Source organism: Eutrigla gurnardus (genome assembly GCF_963514095.1).
Source record: "Eutrigla gurnardus genome assembly, chromosome: 1".
Classification (NCBI taxonomy): domain Eukaryota; kingdom Metazoa; phylum Chordata; class Actinopteri; order Perciformes; family Triglidae; genus Eutrigla; species Eutrigla gurnardus.
This window is the reverse complement of record NC_139915.1, coordinates 16,852,738-16,879,058: the sequence shown is the minus strand read 5'-3', so window position 1 is coordinate 16,879,058 and position 26,321 is coordinate 16,852,738. Positions and strand designations below refer to the sequence as shown.

General features: G+C 43.4%; 1 protein-coding gene across 2 annotated transcripts; it reads left to right on the top strand.

Moving 5' to 3' along the window:
* Window positions 1–325: 325 nt before the first annotated feature.
* adgrg1 (adhesion G protein-coupled receptor G1) lies at window positions 326–25,300 on the top strand. Of its 2 annotated transcripts, none has more exons than XM_084007091.1 (15): window positions 326–660; window positions 11,039–11,114; window positions 14,238–14,503; window positions 14,653–14,839; window positions 15,148–15,193; window positions 15,414–15,528; window positions 16,866–16,988; window positions 17,252–17,371; window positions 19,833–19,875; window positions 19,977–20,083; window positions 20,262–20,377; window positions 20,482–20,744; window positions 20,842–20,941; window positions 21,038–21,312; window positions 23,884–25,300. In XM_084007091.1, exons 2-15 carry the CDS (start codon window positions 11,042–11,044, stop codon window positions 24,009–24,011), a joined length of 1,962 nt encoding a protein of 653 aa, XP_083863217.1. In that variant the 5' UTR covers window positions 326–660; window positions 11,039–11,041; the 3' UTR covers window positions 24,012–25,300. The 2 variants fall into 2 exon arrangements, with proteins under 2 accessions (XP_083863217.1, XP_083863216.1); XM_084007090.1 differs by having other exon boundaries at window positions 11,036–11,114.
* Window positions 25,301–26,321: the final 1,021 nt, after the last annotated feature.

Here is a 26,321-nt window from a genome sequence, read left to right as displayed (position 1 = left end):
ACAGCAGCAACCCAGGATTGTTTTTATGTCATGCATGAGCCTAATCCATCATTAGATGAATTTCCAAATATGCCTACTGGGACCAAATGTCTTGTGGCCTTGTATGTACAAGAAATAAAATGCTTTTTATTTTATTAAGGGCAAAACATAATAATGAACACCATTTAGTTTAAATTAATATAATTTCAAAAACCACTATGATTCAGATGCAAACCAGTGTGTCTGGACATAAATAACTAATTTTTTAAATTACTCTCATTGTGAAAGTCATTACCGGAAACAGCGCTTTCGTTTTCGCTGTCTTGACCGCAGCTCTGGTGTTGCACCTCCGTCTCCCCGCTCGCAGGCTCCGTGTGTCGGCGTTGTCAGCGCTTCAGCCGGCGGCTTGTGTTTAACCCTTCCGAGTGAAGACGTCCACAGAAACAACAAAGAGTTTTCCCTTCTCTTGTCAACACGAGTCTGTCTGTGTGGTTGACTGAGTTGGAGCGTCCATCCCGGCCGTTGGGAACCGTTCGGCTATTTTCTTCATTCCGTGCTGGGTCCGGTGGGTGCGGGGAGCGGTGGGTGGAAGTTTTAACTGGAGGCTTGGGGCATCAGAAAGTCCGGCAGTCTACAGTGGGGAACCAGAAACCTCCACTGCTGACAGCAAAACGACTCAAGGTGAGGCTCCACACCCCATGGAAAAATATTATATTTCTTTAGAAACAAGCTCAGCTATAGCTTCTAATGCTAAAAAGAAAATTATTATACTTTTAGCATGTGTAATATTTATTCCCACATCCACCTAAAACCTGTTATTCAAATGTTTTGTTTTTAAAAAAAATGTTAGGCTATTAAAAAATATTAAATTAAATTAATTAATTGCGTATCCTATAGACAATGAGGTGACTCTCCCGTGTGTATGCGTGTAATTACATGTTAATTAGCATGTTCATGTGTTTTCCCCCAGTTATAGATTGATTGGCTATATCGTTAATAATACAATTGCCTGGGTTTGCACCCCTGTATTACTAAATATCTTATTTTTTGCGACAATAACGTGCTTGTTTTTTATTTTATTATGTTTTGGGGGCTGGGTTCCTGAAGGCATCCTGAGCATCATTTACTGCCACAGTCTTGTGTCTTATTTGCCCGTATCAACATGTTGGGTTCATGTTGGCATTGAAAGGCAGACATCAGAGTCAGAGAGAAGGGACTTGAAAGCTCTGCCTTGCTCCTCTTACAGCTGTAGTGTGTGGTTTCCTGAATGTACCTATATGCACAATCAAAAGACTTCACTGGGTAAGAAAAAAAAACATGGTGTGAAAACCTTTAAACCAGTGTACTGCACAAGATCCACATCCAGCCCTGCAGATCAGACAAGCACTTGACGTTTGAAGCTGAAAGAGATTAAATGACAAACTTGGAGAGGGATTTCTTTCTACAGCCAACTGCAGATATCGCAGTGGATATGTGACTTATTGCAGAAGCTCCTGCTCCTTTGTGCTGACTTCGTTTTTCATAATGAGGAAAAGAAAGCCCCTGATGACAAAGTGAACCCCATGACCCACACCTAAGGCCACACTGGGGGGTGATTCAGGCCCTAATAACATGCTGAATTTTGTCTGTGCATGTGTGTGTGTTGTTTTATTGATTTATTCATAGCCCCAAAGGACATATCTGCAGCATTCCACCTGCTCCTCCAATTTCCTCACAGAGGCAAGATACAGATAAAAGAAACACATACACACTCATGCAGACTGCATCACTATGGTGCTATCGCAAAGAATGCAAGGTCCTAACACAAACGTAGCCTAGGGAACATTCCACGTCAGCCATATTACATCTCGTCTTCCACTTCAAGATGATGATACCTTCCCCAGGACTTTAATGCTCACTCCTGCTTTGACACAGCTGCTTTTTATTTTAGAGTATGTTTGCAATCTGGAAAGATTCATGAGTCCATGTTATTATGAACACCTCCAATTAGATGTCACAAGTCTCACTTTCCGGAAGCTTCGGCAATAACCGCTCCGTGTAACAGTGAGGGTTAGGGTTAGCTTACAGCAGCCACAGCCCGCCAGACGCTTCTTGTATTGTGCCACAGGAAATAAAACGGCAATCTTATCTGGTAACCCTGTTGGCAGCAGTGCACAACAGTGTAGCGTTCTCACAGCCGAGACAACTGTGCTCAGTGTGAGAAGAGATTTTATATTCCTGACCAGGTTTTCTGACGTTATTTGGGGTTTTATTGTACACAATGAATTTGATTTTGTCAAATAAATTAGAATTCAATTTGACAGTGTATTTTAAAAGTTGCCTTTAACCTCCGTACCTTCCCCGTCACTTTTGCAGTGAGAGCTGTTTGTGTGTGTCTTTTAACCGTTGGCTTTAACAGCCTCCAAACCAGCCAGTGAACTTTGACCCTTATTCACGCTCGCTGTCACTTCAGCTCTAAGGCCTGACAACAAAGAGCAGCTTTTGTCCCTTTCATTACTCTTCCATGAACACACTCTCTGCTGCCTGCAGAGGAGAGGAATACGTATAAACAGCAACTCTTGCAGAACGAAATCCAAACTACAACTTCAGTCTGCAGGCTTGTTAGCTGAACCAATAAACGTGCTAAAGAATGATTATTCTTCCAAGAGAAAAGTGGAAAAAGTAGGAACAAAACAAGTCGTATTTCATTCAGGTGAGGCAACAAAATAAACGCACGGACAGACTTGTTACGGAAATGAAAAGCAGCCACGGTTGTGACATTGATGCTGTATCGTCTTTGAGAATGGCAGGAAGTGGTATTTGAGAGGTAGCCTATTTTACTGTACTGAAGGTCATGTTCATCACAGGAATTTGCATTTAAATTTGAGGTGCAGCTGCAGCTCTGAAGACATATTTTCCTTTTGATAGAATTGACAGTCAAATTGAACAACCGTTGCATCATATTTGAAGGCGTGTGATACGCTAACAGGTCTGTGACGCTGCTAAGGTGTTTGCCGTGTTAGGATGTCCCAACAATGCCGCTGTGAAAAAGATGGTGATGCCACAGCCTCCGGTTCTGAAAAGGGAATAAGTGCTTGAACTTGCATTCTCTGTACTGGCCATCAGGGGGCGACTCCTCTAGTTGCAAAAACAACTCAAATTGTAAAGAAGTCTATGACAAAACGACCTTACATCTTACTTGATTCATTATATCAGTAAATATTGTAAACATGAGTTTATGGTCCCAACCACTCGTTTCATGGTCCCATTTAGGGTCAAATAGGCCAAGAAGCAGGGTATGCTTTAGGGCGTGGCTACCTTGTGATTGACAGGTGTTATCCACATGTTGTCGTACAACTGTGACCCTTTCAGAGTGTTTTCAGTTCATGAATGTCCATTGCAACATTGTAAATGCCAAAAATTCTCCTTCAGTGTTGGGTTGTGCTCCACCCTCTTGTGCCACTTATGTTTGCAAAAAAACACTAGAATACCGCAGCCAAATTTCTCAACTCTGTCTACAAACCAATGTGTGACATCACGGCGAAGACGTCCACTTCTTCTTCTTGCGCTGATCTATGGGTATGTCCTGTCACGGCAGTCCATCCAAGAGTGGTTGTTTTCACCAAAATACAAAAATGTCAGTCGGCTCATCCTCTCAGGACCTTGTTGCAACACATCCAGTGGTTCAATGTGTAGGTACAAATGCAACACACCTCCATGGCATTACTCAGACGAGTTGCCCACTCTGTCTGTCACCCTTATCTGCTGTCTGGGTCACGCATTGTTTTGGCTGCATTTCCACTCTTTGTCGGTGTGAGTCAGACACTGGTATGATGATGGGAAGACGATGCATGAACAAATATTACTGGAAAACACAACGCGGTCGGGGGTTTATGGGGGCCTATCTCGTTCACACATTTGCTGGAGGGTAGGCGTGCATTCACACCCTAACAGTATCACTGTTGGGGGGGGGGGGGGGGGGGGTGCAGTGAAGCAGTGATGAGCGTGGGCTTGGTGCTGAAAAATGAAACGCTAAGTCTGCAGGCGGCTGTGCGAGCGGTGTTGCAGTTTGCGTCTCACACACACACACACACACACACACACACACAAGCTGGGAAGTGAAAGAAAAGGGGAAATTCTTGCGCTGAATTGAAGCCCGGGTGCCGTGCAGGGACAATAGAGAGGGTGTGGGGGTAGATAGAGAGTGCATGCCAGTTCAGCCAGTGGGAACGCTGTGAGAGAGGGAGTTCAGTTATTTTACTGTTAAAAGCACATACATGCTCACCCTGTACGTTCTATGCAAACACCTTTTCTACATGTAGGTCACACATATGCACCCGTGCACAGACACAGGATGCTGTGTTGTCGGCGGGGGACAAGTGCGCCTTCTCTAAACATCTGTAGAGAACAGAGCCGTCCACTGTGTCTTCTCACTTGTAGCTCACTGCCTGTGGGCGGGGCTACGCTGGCCACTTCCAACTCGATATCGTCGTCACCCGTTCGCTGCTGATCAGTCAGAGAGCCGTAGTGTGAGTCACATGATGTGAATGCCGTGTGTGAATTCACCACAGCGTGATGCTGAATGACGGTTGTAGGAGTTTGTTGTCGAGTTATGTGTCATTGATTTACCCCGAAACAAGGCTGTGTCCGCTGCTTGGGTTGGATTAGCCTACGTGGACGTTGTTTTAAGTATGTGGAGCTAGTATTACCAGACCTCAACATGAATCATGATTTCTGATAACTATTTGAAAAGATCTCATTTTACATGTATTGTTTTGGAATGTTATTTTCAGTCAGGAGTTTGTGAGAAAATGTGGCTGATCTGTTTGGCGAAGCTTAAATTGAAACTTGAAGACCCCCTTCCAGAATATGTAACAGCATCATGTCGTTCTATTACAGTATGTTATGCTACAGGTTGTTAGTGCTGTTGGTTTTGCTCACTGTGTCATGAGCAAATGTTGTGCTAACACAGAATTCAGTGTCATAAACTCGATCACACCACTGCCTTACTCAAGCACGCTCACGTTGTTAGACATTCACTTGATTTAGATTCTTTCCATCTAACTTTTGTTTCTCATGGGTATAAATAAAAAGTGATAAAGGGGTAAAGAATGTATACAATGAGACCTAAATTTGAACTGCTAGAAATTTTGGTGAGCCACTCATACTAAGGTATATCTTTACCATCAATTTGATGAATTACCTGGAATTCCCAGGCATTTATTTTGCTGGATGAGGCAAACAGAGCCATTCCCATGTTGTCTACATTATCTATCTGTCATGGAAGTTTCATTCTCAGGTCACATGATGGACAAACTGAGTCACCTACTGTATGTGACAACGGAGTTACCTCCATTATAGTAATTCAGGTCTGTGGCCTCCGCTGTAATAAGACAAACATGCTTGTAAACCATTGTGTGTTTCATATTTGTATTGAACTTCCTGAGCAGCTGAGGTGTGGTCCCCGCTTGTGTGCCACAGTGTGTGTGTGTGTGTGTGTGTTTCACACATTAGTTCCATCCTAAAACCACTGTGAAGTCACACCATAACACCATTTTCCTCAGGTTTGCATTGATGCTCTTGAATTTTCAAAAGGGAAGTGCCAAAACCACAAATCAACCAACTCATGCCGTGTCAAATATACAGAGGTTGCAGTTCCACATGATGATTGCACATTTCAACTGAAGTGAAAGCAGTTAATACTCCCTTGATAATGCACCCTCGTCCAACATCGACATCATCACCCTTAAAGGAAATGTTCTTGATTAGTTTCAGAATTCAGCCCTTCTGCAATTTTTTTTTTTATAAAGTCAACTACCGGTGTTGACAGTTACACCCTGCAGTTTTTAGATTTATATTGTTAAAGATGTTTTATATGACCTAGGTGTGGGACATTACAATTAAGAAACACATTGCGATTATATCACCATGTAGACTGTCTTTGAAGAAAGAATGAAATTATGTAGAAATTTAAGAATATAGCACCTGGCTTCTTCATATTCATCAAGAGCCTTGCTGTGAGAGAAAGTAGATGTACAAATAGTGGAAGGAGAAGATGAAATATAAGAAAAATAAATGCACTTATCGTCTCCCTGGCTTTGTGTACAATTCATATACCATCCTTGCTTTTCAATTATGTGGCAACTAAAACATTCTATAGTGTTGCATAACATCTCAACAATTCTAAAAAATAATATTTTCCAAAAACATTATCAATTCTTTTTTTTTATGAAAGTTGGACTCCCGTATAACTTACATCCATCAATTAATTAAAAGACCACAAACAAATGCTATAACAAAAGCAAAAAAATATGCTACAGATGTATTATGATTATTTTTCCACTTTTTATCTAGAGACATAACAGGCAAGACAAAACGCAGGACAATGGATACTTTGCATTACTGGTCATAACTGGCAATAACAGCCAGTGAGAAAAAAAATAGCGCTCAAACACATATATGAGTGAGTGCACGCGCAGTCCCATAATGACCCTCCTGACATTGACACACGCGTGCACACACGTATGTTTATAAATGCAAAAACTCAGATAATATAGCCTAAGTTAACCACTAGCTACCGGACACAGGCTAATTAGCACACAAAAAAAACCAAAATAGAGCCGATATGTACATTTTAGTGACAAACAAGATTAAGTAATCATAAATTATAAATAACCCCTTCATAAATAAACAATTAAACACAACATAAATGGCAATATGTGTGGATCTGTTTTTTTTTATTACATGATAATTAGCTCTATTCTTTAAATCTGGCTGTAAGGTTTTACTTCTCTACCATGATAGGGAGCAAGACAGCGTTGTCAAGTCACGATGATTTTCATGAACAATAATGAAAATGTACCATGATTAACTTATCGTGGGTGTTTTTTATCCCGGTCCTTGATCAAATCTTATATCACCCCATTCTACAATCCACTGAGGCAACATGTACAATACCAGGAACCACCTATCATTCATGTTATTAATGAGGCCTGTCTTTACCCTGCATTGACATGTCAACATAGCTGCTGTGAAAAGGGCCTACGTGTGCACACTTGCCCAAGAAACATCAGTCTGTCACAGTCAGACATGGATTTTGTTTATGCATGGTGCACCTGGAACGCCTGGAGATTGGAGGTTTCACCTGGGAACGTGTCTGAAACGCAGCAGCGTAGTTCTGCTCTATGCATCCTGTATATATACACTATATTGACAAAAGTATTCGCTCACCTGCCTTGACTCGCATATGAACTTAAGTGACATCCCATTCTTAATCCATAGGGCTTAATATGACATCGGTCCACCCTTTGCAGCTATAACAGCCTCAACTCTTCTGTGAAGGCTTTCCACAAGGTTTAGGAGTGTGTTTATAGGACTTTTCTGACCATTCTTCCAGAAGCGTATTTGTGAGGTCACACACTGATGTTGGATGGGAAGGCCTGGCTCAGTGTCCACTCAAATTAATCCCAAAGGTGTTCTATTCAGAGTTCCTTTCACTGGAACTAAGGGGCCAAACCCAGCTCCTGAAAAACAACCCACACCATAATCCCCCTCCACCAAACTTTACACGTGGTACAATGCAGTCAGACAAGTACCGTTCTCCTGTCAACCACGAAACCCAGACTCATCCATCAGATTGTCAGATGGAGAAGCGTGATTGGTCACTCCAGAGAACTCGTCTCCACTGCTCTAGAGTCCAGTGGCGGCGTGCATTACACCTCTGCATCCAACGCTTTGCATTACACTTGCTGATGTATGGCTTAGATGCAGCTTCTCGCCCATGGAAACGCATTCCGTGAAGCTCTCTACGTCCTGTTCTTGAGTTAATCTGAAGGCCACATGAAGTTTGGAGGTCTGTAGCGATTGACTCTGCAGAACGTTGGCGATCTCTGCGCACTATGTGCCTCAGCATCCGCTGACCTCGCTCGATCATTTTACGTGTATATTTACGTATACGTGTGTGTATATATATATATATATATACATATATATACACTCAACAAAAATATAAACGCAACACTTTTGTTTTTGCTCCCATTTTTCATGAGATGGACTTAAAGATCTAAAATTCATTCCAGATACACAATATTACCATTTCTCTCAAACATTGTTCACAAATCTGTCTAAATGTGTGATAGTGAGCACTTCTGCTTTGCTGAGATAATCCATCCCACCTCACAGGTGTGCCACATCAAGATGCTGATCTGACATCATGATTAGTGCACAGGTGTACCTTAAACTGCCCACAATAAAAGGCCACTCTGAAATGTGCAATTTTGTCTCACAGCAAAATGCCACAGATGCCACAAGCATTGAGGGAGCGTGCAATTGGCATGCTGACAGCAGGAATGTCAACCAGATCTGTTGCTCGTGCATTGAATGTTCATTTCTCCACCATAAGCCGTCTCCAAAGGCGTTTCAGAGAATATGGCAGTACATCCAACCGGCCTCACAACCGCAGACCACGTGTAACCACACCAGCCCAGGACCTCCACATCCAGCAGGTTCACCTCCAAGATCGTCTGAGACCAGCCACTCAGACAGCTGCTGAAACAATTGGTTTGCTTAACCAAACAATTTCTGCACAAACTGTCAGAAACCGTCTCAGGGAAGCTCAACTGCATGCTCGTCGTCCTCATCGGGGTCTTGACCTGACTCCAGCTCGTCGCCGTAACAGACTTGAGTGGGCAAATGCTCACATTCAATGGCGTCTGGCACGTTGGAGAGGTGTTCTCTTCACGGATGAATCTCGGTTTACATTGTTCAGGGCAGATGGCAGACAGCGTGTGTGGCGTTGTGTGGGTGAGCGCTTTGCTGATGTCAATGTTGTGGATCGAGTGGCCCATGGTGGTGGTGGGGTTATGGTATGGGCAGGCATCTGTTATGGACGAAGAACACAGGTGCATTTTATTGATGGCATTTTGAATGCACAGAGATACCGTGATGAGATCCTGAGGCCCATTGTTGTGCCATACATCCATGAACATCACCTCATGTTTCAGCAAGATAATGCACGGCCCCATGTTGCAAGGATCTGTACACAATTCTTGGAAGCTGAAAATGTCCCAGTTCTTGCATGGCCAGCATACTCACCGGACATGTCACCCATTGAGCATGTTTGGGATGTGCTTGACCGGCGTATACGACAGCGTGTACCAGATCCCACTAATATCCAGCAACTTCGCACAGCCATTGAAGAGGAGTGGACCAACATTCCACAGGCCACAATTGACAATCTGATAAACTCTATGCGAAGAAGATGTGTTGCACTGCATGAGGCAAATGGTGGTCACACCAGATACTGACTGGTTCTGAGTCCCCAGACCCCCAATAAAGCAAAAAAATGCACATTTCAGGGTGGCCTTTTATTGTGGACAGTCTAAGGCACACCTGTGCACTAATCATGATGTCAGATCAGCATCTTGATGTGGCACACCTGTGAGGTGGGATGGATTATCTCAGCAAAGCAGAAGTGCTCACTATCACACATTTAGACAGATTTGTGAACAATGTTTGAGATAAATGGTAATATTGTGTATCTGGAATGAATTTTAGATCTTTAAGTCCATCTCATGAAAAATGGGAGCAAAAACAAAAGTGTTGCGTTTATATTTTTGTTGAGTGTATATATAATCTGTATATACACCTTCTGCTCCCTAACACAGTGACTTCACTTCTTCACTTCCACTGAACAAGCCATTTAATAGCAAGCACAATTCAAAAAGGAGTTCAAACACTCAGTTTTGCAGCCTAAAGCTCCAGTTGGAACTTTGTATAGAGTTTGATCCTCTGCAGTAGTACTGGGCCTGGGACGTGTGCTGGATGGAGTTCTTCTGCGCAACTACATAGAAAGCATATCAAGTCCCCCAGGAGACATTAATTGTCCTGTACAGCAGGATTGTTTTTCGACATGCTTCATAAATAAAGTTTGAGTTTGAGTCTTGAATAGCTTTGATGACAGTAAACGGTCAATACCAGTGAATGACGCTGATGAAGAAACTTTTGGGACCCTGCCAATGTGACTACCATGTGTTTAAGTGTTGACGTGTGACAAGTCAAGTCATTGTAGCGTGTTGCTCGGTGTTGCTTAAACATCCTTCCCAGTGTCTGTTTGTTTATCAGTCTGTCTCTAAGTGGTGTTCCAGGGCTCAGGTCCTTCTCGAGTATCAGGTGTGTGTTTCGTTATAAATAGCCAACTAAACCCCCTCCCCAGGCTATGCAGCTTGATGTGTTTCTTTCTGTTTTTCTTTTAGTGGTCTTTTTCTTTCCATCGCTGCACTTCTGCGTTGTCGTGGTTCAATCGGTTCTCGTCTTGTGATGCTGACGTCGGGACAACCGCGACTGCTCTGTTTCCTCCTACATCAGCGTCTGCATCTCTGCACGCATTCTCAATGTCACACACACACACACACACAGCGAGTGAACGAGTGAAGTGTACGGAAATGACAGCCGTCTGGAATGAGTTGGTCGAAATTGAAAATGACAGAAATGTATGATTGATTGACACATGTCTGTGAGGCAACACCCGCATGATTCAGTCTGATATGATGTAAAGAGATGCACTTTCAGGGCAAATTCTAATGTATTCTCTTCTACTCCAAATACTGTAATGTCTGCAGCAATGGGACATTTCAACCTGCTATCCGGGTGATGGAAAACCAAATTGTTAGTGTGTGTGCGTGTGTGTGTGTTGGTTAAAGGGAAAGAGTGTTTCCATTGATAAGGGACCAGAAAAGCTCCCTGTGTGTATTTTAAACATGAACTCATTTGTATTCATTGATAAGAGAGTGTAGATAACAAAACAGGCGTGTGGGTAAGAATAGTATCAATAAAAAAAGCCTGTTATGTCAAACCTATGCTGCCTCCAGATAGGGACTTTTTCTTTTGTATAGGATGTTTGTTTGCACATCGAAAGAATGTTCAAGATATACTTTCTGTGTTAGTAGAAAATGCACACTATACGCTTTCATTACATCCTCCACTCAGGCTCCGTGGTGCCGCTCCCCTCGTCTCTACAGGAATAAACTCTAGATGTGTTCCTCTTTTACAACCGCATTTTCCTTTGTCTGTCTCCCAGCAGCAGATGTTACCGATGGAGCCCCGACTGACTGATAACCTGAGGGTTGCGTTCATCTTGATCGTCCTCCTCTCTGCAGGTAAGATAAGCACATCAAGTGTCTCTTTGAGCTTCATCTCCCAACCGGGTTGCTAAACACTCTGCATCTGTGTGTGCGATATGATGTCCTGTGAGAAAAAAATGTGTTCAATGAATTTGTTCAAACACAACATGATGAAAACTTCAAACAAACACCACGTTTCCTTTGTGGGCTAGATGATCTGATTAGATCTGTTTTGAAAAAAAACACAGCCATGTTTAAGCCGCGCTTTAGGAACCTAAAGTGCCTCGTAATGCAACAGTAAAATATTCTGCCAATGCAAGGAAAAACCATGATTGCAGTTTCGCTTGTTACTTTTTGAGTGCCGTTTGTAAACCATGTGAAACACCTAACAGACACACACAGTGAAGCAGAACTGAATGGGATCCGTTTTTTTTCTGTGCATGTTGACCTCCAGCCGTTTTTTAGGATTTAGACTGAATATATTAACCTTTTTGGCCTTTTCATTTGAAATAGTTTTATCATATTGGCCGTGTTATTGCATATGGCATACATATTGGAAAGAGTGAGAGGTTTTTTGTTTATATTTTCTTTTCCCTTTGAACCTAACCTTATAATAAGTCTATTAAACTGTGCAGCCAAAGACAAAACTGTCCCCTTTGATACACATTAAAACCACAATTATTGATTCCCCGGCCTTTACAGAATGAAATCATGCATTCTATTACAGCTTTTTTCGATTGCTAAATGACAGCGGGCGTAACTGTAGCTACATGTGCAAAACTCTAACACAGCAGCAGTTAATGTGGACCAAACTCTAGCTCCTTTTCATTGTTAGAACACCGTTTTCAAAACTCTCCACACTTCTCTCCTGACTTTAACCACAACCTGCACAACACTGTGGATTTACAGCACTTTGTTCAAATGTTAAAACATCGCCATCTAAACTGGAAACCTCACATTCAACACAGGATCATTTCATTCTGGTGACTTTCAAACACTGATGATTGTAACTTCAGCTGAAAACCTCAGCAGGTGTCTGGTTTTAGACTTGGTAGTGAACACATGTAGACATAGAGAAAGACAGGTTGGTGGAGGGAGAAGAGTGGCAGGGAGACAGGTTGGTGGAGGGAGGAGAGTGGCAGATTGGCAGGGAGACAGGTTGGTGGAGGGAGAAGAGTGGCAGGAAGACAGGTTGGTGGAGGGAGAAGAGTGGCAGGGAGACAGGTTGGTGGAGGGAGGAGAGTGGCAGGGAGACAGGTTGGTGGAGGGAGGAGAGTGGCAGATTGGCAGGGAGACAGGTTGGTGGAGGGAGAAGAGTGGCAGGGAGACAGGTTGGTGGAGGGAGAAGAGTGGCAGATTGGCAGGGAGACAGGTTGGTGGAGGGAGAAGAGTGGCAGGGAGACAGGTTGGTGGAGGGAGAAGAGTGGCAGGGAGACAGGTTGGTGGAGGGAGAAGAGTGGCAGGGAGACAGGTTGGTGGAGGGAGGAGAGTGGCAGGGAGACAGGTTGGTGGAGGGAGGAGAGTGGCAGGGAGACAGGTTGGTGGAGGGAGAAGAGTGGCAGGGAGACAGGTTGGTGGAGGGAGGAGAGTGGCAGGGAGACAGGTTGGTGGAGGGAGGAGAGTGGCAGGGAGACAGGTTGGTGGAGGGAGGAGAGTGGCAGGGAGACAGGTTGGTGGAGGGAGGAGAGTGGCAGATTGGCAGGGAGACAGGTTGGTGGAGGGAGAAGAGTGGCAGGGAGACAGGTTGGTGGAGGGAGAAGAGTGGCAGGGAGACAGGTTGGTGGAGGGAGGAGAGTGGCAGATTGGCAGGGAGACAGGTTGGTGGAGGGAGAAGAGTGGCAGGAAGACAGGTTGGTGGAGGGAGACGAGTGGCAGGGAGACAGGTTGGTGGAGGGAGGAGAGTGGCAGATTGGCAGGGAGACAGGTTGGTGGAGGGAGGAGAGTGGCAGATTGGCAGGGAGACAGGTTGGTGGAGGGAGGAGAGTGGCAGGGAGACAGGTTGGTGGAGGGAGGAGAGTGGCAGGGAGACAGGTTGGTGGAGGGAGGAGAGTGGCAGGGAGACAGGTTGGTGGAGGGAGGAGAGTGGCAGGGAGACAGGTTGGTGGAGGGAGGAGAGTGGCAGATTGGCAGGGAGACAGGTTGGTGGAGGGAGAAGAGTGGCAGGGAGACAGGTTGGTGGAGGGAGAAGAGTGGCAGGGAGACAGGTTGGTGGAGGGAGGAGAGTGGCAGGGAGACAGGTTGGTGGAGGGAGGAGAGTGGCAGGGAGACAGGTTGGTGGAGGGAGGAGAGTGGCAGGGAGACAGGTTGGTGGAGGGAGGAGAGTGGCAGGGAGACAGGTTGGTGGAGGGAGGAGAGTGGCGGGGAGACAGGTTGGTGGAGGGAGGAGAGTGGCAGGGAGACAGGTTGGTGGAGGGAGGAGAGTGGCAGGGAGACAGGTTGGTGGAGGGAGGAGAGTGGCAGGGAGACAGGTTGGTGGAGGGAGGAGAGTGGCAGATTGGCAGGGAGACAGGTTGGTGGAGGGAGAAGAGTGGCAGGGAGACAGGTTGGTGGAGGGAGGAGAGTGGCAGGGAGACAGGTTGGTGGAGGGAGGAGAGTGGCAGATTGGCAGGGAGACAGGTTGGTGGAGGGAGGAGAGTGGCAGGGAGACAGGTTGGTGGAGGGAGAAGGCCCAACAGGAGGAAGAGGAAGGATGTTCAAATGAAGGAAAATGCTTTTGTTGACATGGTTGTTGTCACTCAGTAAGTATTCAAACTGTAAAGATGAAAAGTGTCTAACTTGTTTATTGGAATCTGATGTTAGTGTTTTTCCTCTCACTGTATTCTGAGTGACCTTGTGTGTTGTCTCCACGACGATGGTTCACAGTGTTTGGCTGCACTGAGTCTGTTTAGCTCAGGTGAGTGTTGGTGATGCAGACTGGGTCAGAGAGACAAATACACCAACTTTTAAACATTATGAAGACCGGGATGTCAGCAGGTGTTTGGATATGCACTAATATCACAACGCTGACCTTTTCAAGCTGTGTTTGCAGTTACGTTATGTAGTAGTATTAGTACGTTAGTAGTGTGCACAGCTGCGTCATTTTCATTAGCCTTGTATTTTTGTCAAACTGCATATGTTATGCATATAAACATAATCAACGTGCCACGTTGTCTCTTTCAGTTTCAAGTGAAAATGACCTGGACTTGAAGTTCTGTGGCACCTGGCGCCATGGGGTGGGCTCTCTGAGCCTGAACTTGAACCTCTCCACAGGCTGTAGTCAGATCTCAGTCTCAGCCAATCAGAGCTCTCTGTCCATCGACGGGCAGATCACAGCTCAGTGCAGACGGTCTGATGTGATTCCCCTGAAGCCGTTCGGCGTGGATACACAGGAGGAAACTCCATTCTGTCTGTATTGGGAGCCACTGCTGGACCAGTTGAAGCTGCAGGTACATGAGGAGTTGAGGAGCTTCTACTATAAGACTAATATAGCACAAGGTTTTTTTAGAGAAGACAGGAAGACTATTTCCACCGGATCAACGCTGGCTCAACGTTAGAGGATGACATGACTCAGTGTTTCTTTTATTTTCTTGTACAGGTCGGTGGGAAGAATCTTAGTCTGTGCTGGCCTGCTAGCCTGCAGGGCCTCTGTTGTACCGATCTGTCTAATGGTGCCAATATGCCTGAAGCACCCTACGGCATCTTCAATGGAATGATCAAAACTGATTTCATCACAGACAAAATCCTGACAGCCTACACCTTCAAAGGAGAATCCATCAACTGCAGTAAGGGAGAAAGAATATGATCTCAGATGAATCTGTAAATGGAAGATATTTAGCAAGAGGAGGGTTTTACTGATTGTACATAAATTGAAGATTCTCTTTTATTTTCTGCTCCTAAAAGGATTGTTTGAATATCCTTTGGTCCAGTCACATGTATGTACAGTAACCGTCGATGCTGGATTACCTTTAAAACAAAAAAGACTCCAAACATGAGACCAGTGGATTTATAGTCCGACTTCTCTTTAAGTGTCACAGTTCAAAGTTTAACGTGCCAAATACCAAACTGTGTTTTTTTTTTGTTTTTTTTGCAGCAGCGTTATGTGATCAGCTGAGCCAGGGATCCACCCAAGACAACATGTAATCTCCTCTTTCTCTGTTCTCATATGCGCCAACACATTTACTGTGACAGTGTTTTTCATCCTTGATCACAGGACTTGTCTTAATTGCGAAGGCCCCTTTATGTAATCATGCTGTATGTAATCAAGGGAACTTTGACTACAAACAGGAAGCTAAACTTAATGCCATGTTAGGGTGGGGGGGTTACTGTGATATGTGATATGTTGATGTGTGTATCCAGGCCTAAAGAGACTGTGGTGATGTCCTCGGCTAGAGGGGATGTTGAGCATCCGTGCGCTCGCAGCTCTGAGGTGGAGATGAAGGAGGATTTCAGAGGCTACAACGTCTTGTTGCCTGTGAGGCTAACACACACACACACACACACACACACACACACACACACACACACACAATTGCATTCAAGCTTGCTCAGCTGTTGTGGGAGTGAGGTTCAAAGTTCATTCTTGACCTTGTAAACGGCATTCAAGACAACAATACTTCTGTATATCTTGCCAAAATCCTTTTTGCATGCACCTCTTTTCACCAATATCATAGAGATTATGACACTTGTTCCTTCTTCATTGCATTTTCGCTGCATATTCAAAAATCAAGCACATTTCTTCCATGACACAAAACAAATGGCAATACATTAGGTATTTCTGCTCTTGTGCATGTTTTGCTGGAAGCAAGGAATCAAAGGGAAGTTTCACAGGCTATCCTTAGTAACACTGAGTATTTCTAAGTTAGTGACTTGGTAACTTCCTGCTATTCCTGTATCTAGTTGGAGGTAGATAGAAGAAGACCCTAGGCTGGATCTATAAACAACGTTGTGCTCTAGGAAAACACATATTCATAAACACACTGCCTGCATGCATGGTTAATGAGCCGGGCTCCGTGTTTCAAGACTGGTCGGGCGGGTTGCCAACATTGCCACAGGCCCCTCCCACTCTGGCCAGTCTGGAGCCCCGTTCCTTCCTGCAGGGAGAGAAGGCATAGCGAATACTGAGTCCACAGCCCCGGGAAGCAGCGAGGTCAAGGTGAAGGGTGCCTCGAAGCTCATAGCCACACATCGCAGTCTGGACGCCGAAACAATGTATGGGACGGCGTTGCTCCCCGGTGTAACACCGCTCATCTGAGTGGGCTGCTTCACTCCTGTGGCTGTGCATGTCCATTTCAATCAGGGCCTTATTTGATCGCAGGTCTTTAACCCAGCCAATGAGTAACTATGTTAACATTTTCCTTCGAGCCGAGGGTGGTGGTGATTGAGTTGAGAAAATAGGTGCAAGGCTAACCACATGAAAGTGAGTGGTGGCAGCATTTTACTGAAAAGTAGAGGATGCATTATGAAAGCTGACATTTTTCTTCCAAACTATCTTAAAAATAGGACCATGTGTGTAAGTACCCAGCAATCCACACGCAGATCTACTGCAGTAATTATAACTGTGTAACAGCACCGCAATGCTCACTCACAAGCAGAGCAGTGGCTTTAACTTTTTAAAATGTTAGAACATCTTATTTTGTTGACATTGTTTCTACATCCTGAATAATTCAAATTAAGTGGTACCGTGTGATTAGCAGGTTGATGGTTAGCGGGTTTCTTGTTCACTTTTCTACATTGACTTGTGAATTGACCCGAACCCTGGTATGCAGTCTCTAACGTTGCATCCTCCTGTCTGTGTCTCCTGTCATCCAGACCACTAAAGGTGTAGCTGCAGAGTCCAGCACCACAATCCATCTCCCCCCCGCTCTGAAGCAAGCTGCAAAGACCACCAGCAAAGTAGTCTGCACTTTCTTCAAAAACAACTCCCTCTTCCAGGTGAGTCCTCTGCTTGCCATCAGTTAACACAAGCATCTTGGAAGAGATGTCAGCACAACTTCTCGGTAGCTGCCTGTCGGCCGTTTGTCTTCAAGATAATACACTAATGCTACTGACGCAACATTCTGTTCTTCTATGTAAAATGTGTAGACTGTATTTTATCAGAGGACAGCTAAAGATGTGTGTGTGTGTGTGTGTGTGTGTGTGTGTGTGTGTGTGTGTGTGTGTGTGTGTGTGTGTGTGTGTGTGTGTGTGTGCTCCAGGAGGGTCACCAGGAGGAGGTCAGGATTCTTGATGACGTGGTGGAAATCACTGTGGGGAACGAGATCATCACTGATCTGTCTGAGCCAATCAGGATCGACTTTCACCACGGTGTTATACCTGTAAGTTTGTCTGTGCCAAGTTATATCATCTAATCTAATCTTTCAAATGGTACTGTTAAATCTATTTTGTTATAGTTTTCACTCAAAACATACAGACACCGGTAAAAACAACAATATTAATATCGGAGAAAAAAAACAAGAACATGTTGCCATGTCTTCAATCCATTTCTCCCACTTTTCTCGATACTGTTCTTCTTGAGTCCTTATCTTGATGGGTCAACTGTTCCATAACATGTATTTCCTTCACAATTTTCAGCCAATCATATTGTGTTGGTGGATCTGATTTATGCCATTTTATTGTGATTGTTTTTTTACAAGCTGCTAACAACATTTTCAACAAATATCTGTGCTCTTTTAACCCTTATGGACCCTTTCAACTTAATATACACTGTGACCCTAAGAGGACAAAAATGTCCATGTCAAAAAAGTGCCATAAAATCATTATATATCATTATTTATTTATCTATTTATTTTGTCAATTTTGTTAATTAGCATCAGTCCTGATCATAACTATGAAATATTCATTCATTTTCAAGATCTTAACCCTTAAAATACCAGTTTCTGTACATAATGCAACTGTTTTTTTTTTTAATGAAAAAACCCCCCCACAAATTATTTGTTGTTATTTTCCATCTACTCAATGCAATCATCAGTAAACATTTTGATGCATTATTCTTTGTGTAGTGTCAGATTTAAAACAAAACTTACACTGTGACCCAAAAATGTCCATGTCAAAAAAGTGCCATAAAATCATTATATATTAAAAAAAATATAGTGATATTTTCAAACTTTTTTTTATTTCAATCCTTCAAAGACACATGAAACTGAGTGAATGACAAATAATGCCATGAGAACTACTTGCTCTGGTTCATAGGGTCATGTAATGTACACCCCTACAAAGATGCACCCCACCCCCCACACACACACACACACACACACACACACACACATCATCATCAGAGTTGAATATATTCGCTCAAATGTCTACCAGTGCTCAAAACACATGGAGGGACTAAGGAATATTGCATGTGTTTCCCCTATATCCCAAAAATGGGAAATTGGCTCAATCTGTTGGAAAACAGTAAAAACTACAATTTTGAAGCCTTGACTTCAGAATGAAAGCCTAAAAAGAGAGATTGCGTGATATTACGCTGTAATGGCATTGGATACAATTTTCAGTTTTTCCTGGTTTCAGTGGGATATTTTTCTCCTAAACTGCTGAGTCAGATTTGTGTTTTCAAATCTAAAACTGCATAAAAAATAAAAATGCATCACAGATTTCTCCAAATACTCATATACACCACTCTCTTACATCCATATCTACACATCAACATAATTTTTGTTGCATACATGTATTCCACTGTCCTGCTATGATCTGTAATACAGCAGACAGTGAATCTTTGGAATAAGGAGGAATTCTCTCTGTGTTCCCAAAAAAGGAAAATGGCTTTATCTGGTGGAAAATAGTAAAAACTACAATTCTGCAGCACAAAGTCCAGAATGACAGAAAAAATTCATGACTGTATGCTGCAATGGCCCTGGGGTCATAGTATAGAAGGTTGATAAAGAAAATATTTCCCCCAAAAATACACCCCTTGGCATAAATGTATGCCGTAATGCATTAACACAGCCAAAATGATCGTTAAAACAAAAATGAAAAGGACAAAAATGTCCCCCCTAAGGGTAAACATTCCCAACATTCCCTGTCATGTTGCCAAAATACAGTCAGGTACCCAGAATAATGATGACAACCAGGTGAATATCTTCCCAAAACTTTATCATTTCAGGGCAAAGCCAAAAACCATGAGAATGATTTATAGCTCCACATGTTCTCCAACATGGCTGTGGTACAGATAGGTATTTGTTCTTCATTCTTGGCGTGACAATAATCAAATTAAATTCTTCCAGCAAACGATCATCTCCAAGTTGTTAAATTAATTTTAGAAAAAGGAAAGAAAGAAAATCTAAATACAGGGAGTTGAGTGATAGCCGATTATGGGAAATATTTTGGTGGTCCACGTCTTTATCAGAGGTGGGTTTGCTGTGGAGGCTGTGGGAAAAACAAAACAATAAGATGCTCCTGGTTCTACGTCAATAATACAGAAATCACTCAAAAGTTCTTCTAACCTCGAGCTCGAACATCGAGCGAAAACAGATGGTGGCGTCACTTCACTTAGCGCTGTTGCTTCCTCTCTGCACTGCACACTTGCACATGAGCCCACCACTGATCTGCATGTTGATTTCACTCTGACTACCTGTGGTGATGTGTTGACACACAGCAGGCCAGCTTTGGCATGTAGGACTGAAGTCATGAATGTGACCCGTTACAGCCGCAGCTACCGAGGCAAACAACGCAGCAGTTACCCAAAGCACCCGGAAGGTTTCTGATGTGCATAAAAGTGTGCAGCATCTTCATGGGACGTGATTACAGCTCACATCTCTCTCTCTGTTTCTATTTCAGAAAACGCATTCAAGGAGATGTGTTTCATGGGACACCAGGAAAGGTTGGAACCCTTTGGAAGCAATCTTCTGAACAATATTCATTCAGCTCACATCTGCATTTCCCTGTGTGTTGACTGAAAGCGTGTGTGTGTTCTTTGTGCAGATCCGTTGCAGGTCAACTGGTTGGTGGACGGCTGCGAGACGCAACAGAGAGGGGCGAATCACACCGAGTGCCTCTGTAACCATCTGACGTACTTCAGTGTGCTCGTGGTGAGACAAACAAAGACATGCTGAGCATTATGAACATTAATGAGTCGGACCAATCAAACATGTAGACATGAGGTTACACACATACAGACCAACCACACGTGTCATAGAAATAGAAACATACACGCTCATGTTGTGGTGGACGAAGGCCGTTTCTCATGGCTCTGTGTGTATCTGACAGCAAATGGAGCCTCGACCAGTGCGCCATCTCCTGGCCCTGACCGCCATTACATCTCTGGGCTGTGCTGTGTCTGTCATTAGCTGCGTCGCTCTCATCATTTTCCTCTGCAGGAAGAGGTATCGTACTTTTTGATGACTTGTCAAAAAAAAAAAAAAAAAAAAATATATATATATATATATATATAACAATTAAATAACATCCTCCTATCCATTGCCTCCAGCAAGCGATCCAAGGAGCAGTCCATGCCCATCCACTTAGGCTTAGCTGTGTCTCTCGCCTTCCTCAATCTGCTCTTCTTCTTCACCGGGGTGCTGGCCAACGTGGGAGGGGAGGGCGTGTGCATCTGGGTGGGGGCAGGCCTTCACTACGCCCTCCTCAGCTCCTTCACCTGGATGGGCGTAGAGGTTTTCCACACGTTCTGGTTGGTCTACATGGTTTTCATCCCGCCCCCGAAGCCCTACGTATGGAACCTGGTTGGCTTCGGTGAGCGTGTGAAGCAATATCTGGAGAAAAAAAAGCCTCATGGCACATTGAGATAAACATGATATTAATATGTGACCTGTGAAAAATCCCTTTCCAGTTCTCCCTGCTGTTCCTGTCATCGTCCTGGCTGCTGTAGGTGACATTTATGGAGTGAGAGAGGTGGTGCCAAGTGATGATGTCACCAATCCTTATCTGATGTAAGCAAGCGTTATTTGGACAAATATATGTGGAGAAACATATGCAGCAGTGCTTGGATGGCAGAGAAATACATTTTTATGGCATTTGGATTGCAGGTGCTGGATGAAAACGAACCACAAGGCCTTGCTGGCCCATTATTTCACCAATCTGACGGTCCTGGCAATCCTGGTGTGCTCGGGCATTGTGATGCTCTTCCTGGTCTACAGGGAGATCCGCAACAGGGATGAGTGGAGGCAGAACCGTGTGGCTTTCCTCAGCATCTGGGGCCTCAGCTGCCTCTTTGGGACTAGTTGGGGTCTGACCTTCCTGGACTTTGGACCCCTCTCCGACTTCGTTCTCTTCCTCTCCTGCATCCTCAACTCTTTTCAAGGTGTGTGCTTGCTGTGTACTGCCAGGTAGTCAGCACAGACTTCTCTGGTTTTTATATGATGTTATTATACTCAGCTTTTGCATGACACAAGGATCTTAGCTCCCAAATGGCCTTGTTGTCGCTGAGGAAAATATGCTATATAAGATCAAATAAAATGGGAAATAATTCACATTGGATGAAATGGAGGAAAACTTACAGAAGAAAAACAGAAGAACAAGAAAAAGAATTAAAGAAAAACAACAGAGTAACAATATAAGATATAGAGTAATACATATAAAGTGTATAATAATGAATACTTACATCAGTGCAATATTAATTTGGTAAAATAATAATAAAAGGAATAAATTGTAACATGAGACTTAAAACATGACTACAAATATAAAGTGTATGAGAAGTAATGCTAACACCAGTGCCTCAAACAGCCACTATAAAAGTAAGATACATTTGTAGACTAAGCAAATTAAAATAGGAAAACAATATTCCCAATGATAATGAAAAAGGAATACATGTACACATATACTATCTGTTATCTATACACTACTCAAGTCTGGAAATAAACCACAGCCATGCTACATATTTCTATAATTTTATCATAGAAGGTTTAACTAAATATAGTCAGGGACAACGTCATTGTTGGCTCAGGCTCATTGTATCAGTGTGGGAATGAGACAAAGGCCATGGTTGATCAAGGCCTTCTGTCACACCAAAAGCTGCTTCCTCTCACATGCAGGGTGCTTGTTTTTCATTCGGCTCCAAGAGCTCAACTTATTTATTCTGCTTAAAGAAACAGACATTATTTGCTTTCTTTCTGAGTTACTGTAGATGAGAAGATTGATGCCATTCTCATGTCTCCTGCAGCAAGGAGCCAGTTAGCTTAGCTTAGCTTAGCATAAAGACTAGAAACAGGGGGAAACGGCTAGCCTGGCTATTTCCACAAGTAACAAAATTGGCCGTCAGCACTTCTAATTAACTCACAGATATATTTTGTTTGTTTAAAGTCCCAGTCGGCAAGTCCGGCGGATCGAGGGCACTCTGTCAGACTTTGAATGTTTACAACTCTCACGCTCCTTCCCCACGACCACCGAGCTCCTTCCCCTCGACTTCGTGCCCTTTGAAATCCCTTAGATCACGCCACCTTTGAAACGCAGGTCCGATGTTGACTCTGGTTTTATCATGGGCACCGTCGCAGTCTTTCTTTTTTTCCTTATTTTCCACCGGTGTTTTCTTTTCCTTGGTTGTTTTGGACCTCCTTGTTTCGGTTTTTAACCGAGGAATTGGAAGCTTGTTGCTACTTCCCTCCGCCTCCCCCCTGTGATAGTGGAACGACCCGAGGGGGGAGGGTCCATGTGTGTGCACGAACACAGCCCTGCATGCTGATTGGACAGGATGAGCCGGGCGCTGTCGATTTTTGCGAAACAAAAAACAGGCTCTACGTGCACGTTTCTAAACCCGGATGATTTATGTTGTTCTATCAGAGCATAGTTTCGGCTTCAGTGAATATGATCAGAAAAATGTTGCCAACTGGGACTTTAATTTGTAAAAAGAAAAAAAGAAAAATACAAAGTGTAAAGTCGTGGTTTATGGAGGGGTCATGTGCAGTGGCAGCTCCTGAAAAAAATCTCAGGGGGGACAATGTTCCTGATAATGATGAAGGTGACCCATTTAACAGGTCCGTCAGGACTCCAGACTAACGTTTTCTTTTAGGTGCACCAGCACATCATTTAGGTGCACACAAACATCTTCCCTGCACCCTATGGCACCACAATAATACACATATTATACCTTCTCTTTACACTTCCATATACACTGGTCTTTTAATAAACAGGAATAAAGGTTTTTTCTCAATTTAAATCTCAAAACAAATAATACATCTCAATGATATTAATGTGATATGTGATGTTAGATATCAGTCTCAGTGATATGATGAGCCGTGTTAAATGTTTGTATCATATTTGACTCCTCCCCTCCCGCTGAGGAGTTCGGCCCATGCACCTCACACCTTGCGTTTCTGATTGGAAACAAGTCGATGCTCCGACAGCAAAATCTGGATTCACTCTTTAAAATAAACACATCATGTAAGCATAATGGAGACTCAATCAAACGTCCGGTTCTTTAAACTAGGACCGACCGGACCGCAACACCAGCTTAGGTGTCACCTTAGCAAGGGGGAAATGTGGTGAAGCGGTTAACTTCGCCCAGCACCGGTCTAAAGGGAAAAGGATTTACAGTTCTCTTCATTTGAGCTGCTCAAGGAGGAGAAGGAGAACTACAGTTTCACATGTATTATATAATGGCTTATACACTCTGCCCAATTTATTTTTCAAACATTCTGCGAAGAAGAGACTGGGGTCAGAGCCAATCAGAGACGACGGCCCGCCCCTACTCTACCTCTGATAGGCTCAGACTTAGAAACAGGGCTTTTTCCTACTGTAGGAAAGTCTCATAAGATACATGTCTGTATGTATTTGAGACCGACCTTGAATGTGTCTCCACCTTCCATGTATTGTACTGGGCTTTGGCCTGAGATCAAACAAAGGAAGGACTGAGCCATGTTCTGCTCTGTTCCCTCAGGTTTCCTCCTGATGCTGCGGTTCTACATGCTGGACTGGATGCGGAAACAGGCTGGTGGTTCTGCTTTAGGCAGCACCAGCACCGGGTCCACCAGGCAACACATGCTTCAAGCCCAGGAGAAGAGTTAGACGGACTTTTAAAAGAACATGCAAATCAATGCTGCAGCAGTAAAGCTTTTTATTTAAAAATTCTTATGAACGTAATTGGGAAAATGGAGAAGACCTGTACTCTGTACACTTGGTGTTTCCTCAGCTAAAATTGAGTTGGTCACTGCTGGGAAATGTGAGTGAAGTGACATCCTAAAGGCAGTGAGCGAGCTCTTCGTCCATCCTCCTCCTCTCTGGTGTCCTCTGGCATTAAACATGACAGAGCAGCTGACTCCAGAAACACCATTTCATCACCTTACTGGAGCACCAGCTGGTCAACTTCAGTGGATTCAATTAGTCATTCTTGTTGGTGTAAGTTAATAAGTCATCTCTCATGAGGTGAGGAGTTACCAATAATTATTGATAAATTATCTTTGTTTAATTCGAGCTACAGATTGCACATGGTTGGATATTACCCAAAGTTATCATGCACAAAGTATTTCAATCAAAACCATCCACCATGAAAAAACATGATTACTTGATTCATCTTCTCTGGGACAGTGGAGAAGAAATGACAGCGTCACTCAGGAACTCATAATACAGGCCTGGAGCCTGTATTGGTAGAATACCTAGACTGGGTCTAGTTATAGAAGGGATACATTTATGTGAGATTTTAAATTGTAAACTGCATATAAAGTTGAGCTTTACATCCAGACTGGGAAACATTGGGATGTTAAATGATTAAAGATTACTGTGCTGTGATTGCCATTATATTGTCAGCAAAGAAAAACTATATATATATATATATATATATATATATATATATATATATTGAAGCGCTCCTTGAACCTTAGATAAGCTTTTTATTTTACATTTTGTACTGTGTATGCATTTGTTTTATAGTTTGCTTTTTTTTAGCACTTTAGATTTTCAATCTTTTACTCAGCGAGTTGTCTTTTGTATTGTTCTTATATGCACAGTAGAAGAAATGTCATGTACAGTATGTGTGCGTAGTAGAATAGCAGAATGTTTTATAAGAGATGACTCCAAGAAAGTTAACTCTAAATGTCCCGTAGGTGTGAATGTGAGCGTGAATGGCTGTCTGCCCTGTGATAGACTGGTCCCCCCCAGTCATCTTCCTGTATATATGTCATTTTGGTGAATTTGACATTGATTTCATCTCATGTTGAACCCGCAAGTGAGTTTTAAAATGTTGTGATATTTGCACTTTTGTATTTTCTAAGCTTAAATGTTATGTCATGGAAATGATATGTATGGTTTTAGAGGATGTAAATATTGCATAAATAAAAGAAATCTTTTCGTTTAACGGACAGACTGTGTGTGTGTGTCTGTGAGTGAGTGCACCGGTGCAAAGTAAGCACATTCAGGACTTGCTGTTTTCCTGCTCCGTCGTCCCTCCTCCTTATCTTTGCCCATGTGTTTCCTCCCTGGAGCTTTTTCGACTCCTTGCTCTTTTCCACAAACACACTGCTCGTTTGCTTTTGCATTTGTTAATGTTGCTGATGTGTGCTTGTCTACAGTTTGCTTTAGATTTAGATCATGATGCTCAGTGTTGGAAGAAGCCTTTTGTTCCTCCCTTGACTTCTAGCTACACCACCAAATAATACAGACGTGCCAGAGTGTGACAAAACAGCCCCAGAGGTGTACTGTTGAACATAAGGGAGATCACAAGGCGTCTCCGCCAGCAGAAAAAGTCAAGCATTACATTGCCCAGTGGTAACAGGTGCTCCCTGCTGTCGTGTCTGCAGGTGGCGCTATCATTTTCTATGTCTCCCCAGTCGTACCTCTGTTCCAAAAATAACAATTTAGCTATTTGTTGATTTGGTTTGTTGGTAACATGTCACGTAACCTGGAATCCTGCATATTTGCTCTCTTAACATTAAGACAATGGGAATAAGTCCATATTGCATCAGCATTTAAATGTAATTGTTAACATAATGTGTGTATTTCCTCTTCAACGAGTAGAAGCACATGTCTTTTTGTGAACAAGGTTTGGGGATAGGAATGGGTTCTGTACTTAATGCACCCATGCCAGCACATTGTTGTATTCATGCTGTGCTCTCCAAAGCCCTACTTTATTGCTTTTGTGTGTGTGTGTGTGTGTGTGTGTGTGTGTGTGTGTGTGTGTGTGTGTGTGTGTGTGCGTGTGTGTGTGTGCGTGTGTGTGTGTGTGCGTGTGTGTGTGTGTGTGTGTGTGTGTGTGTGTGATAATAGCACATAGTGTTCAAGGGCCTGTCCCCTCTGCCCCATGCTCCTAGCAGGCCTGCTCTAATTACATGGCTATTCTTCAGTCACAGACCCAATGGCAATCTCTTGGTGTTAGAATAGAGA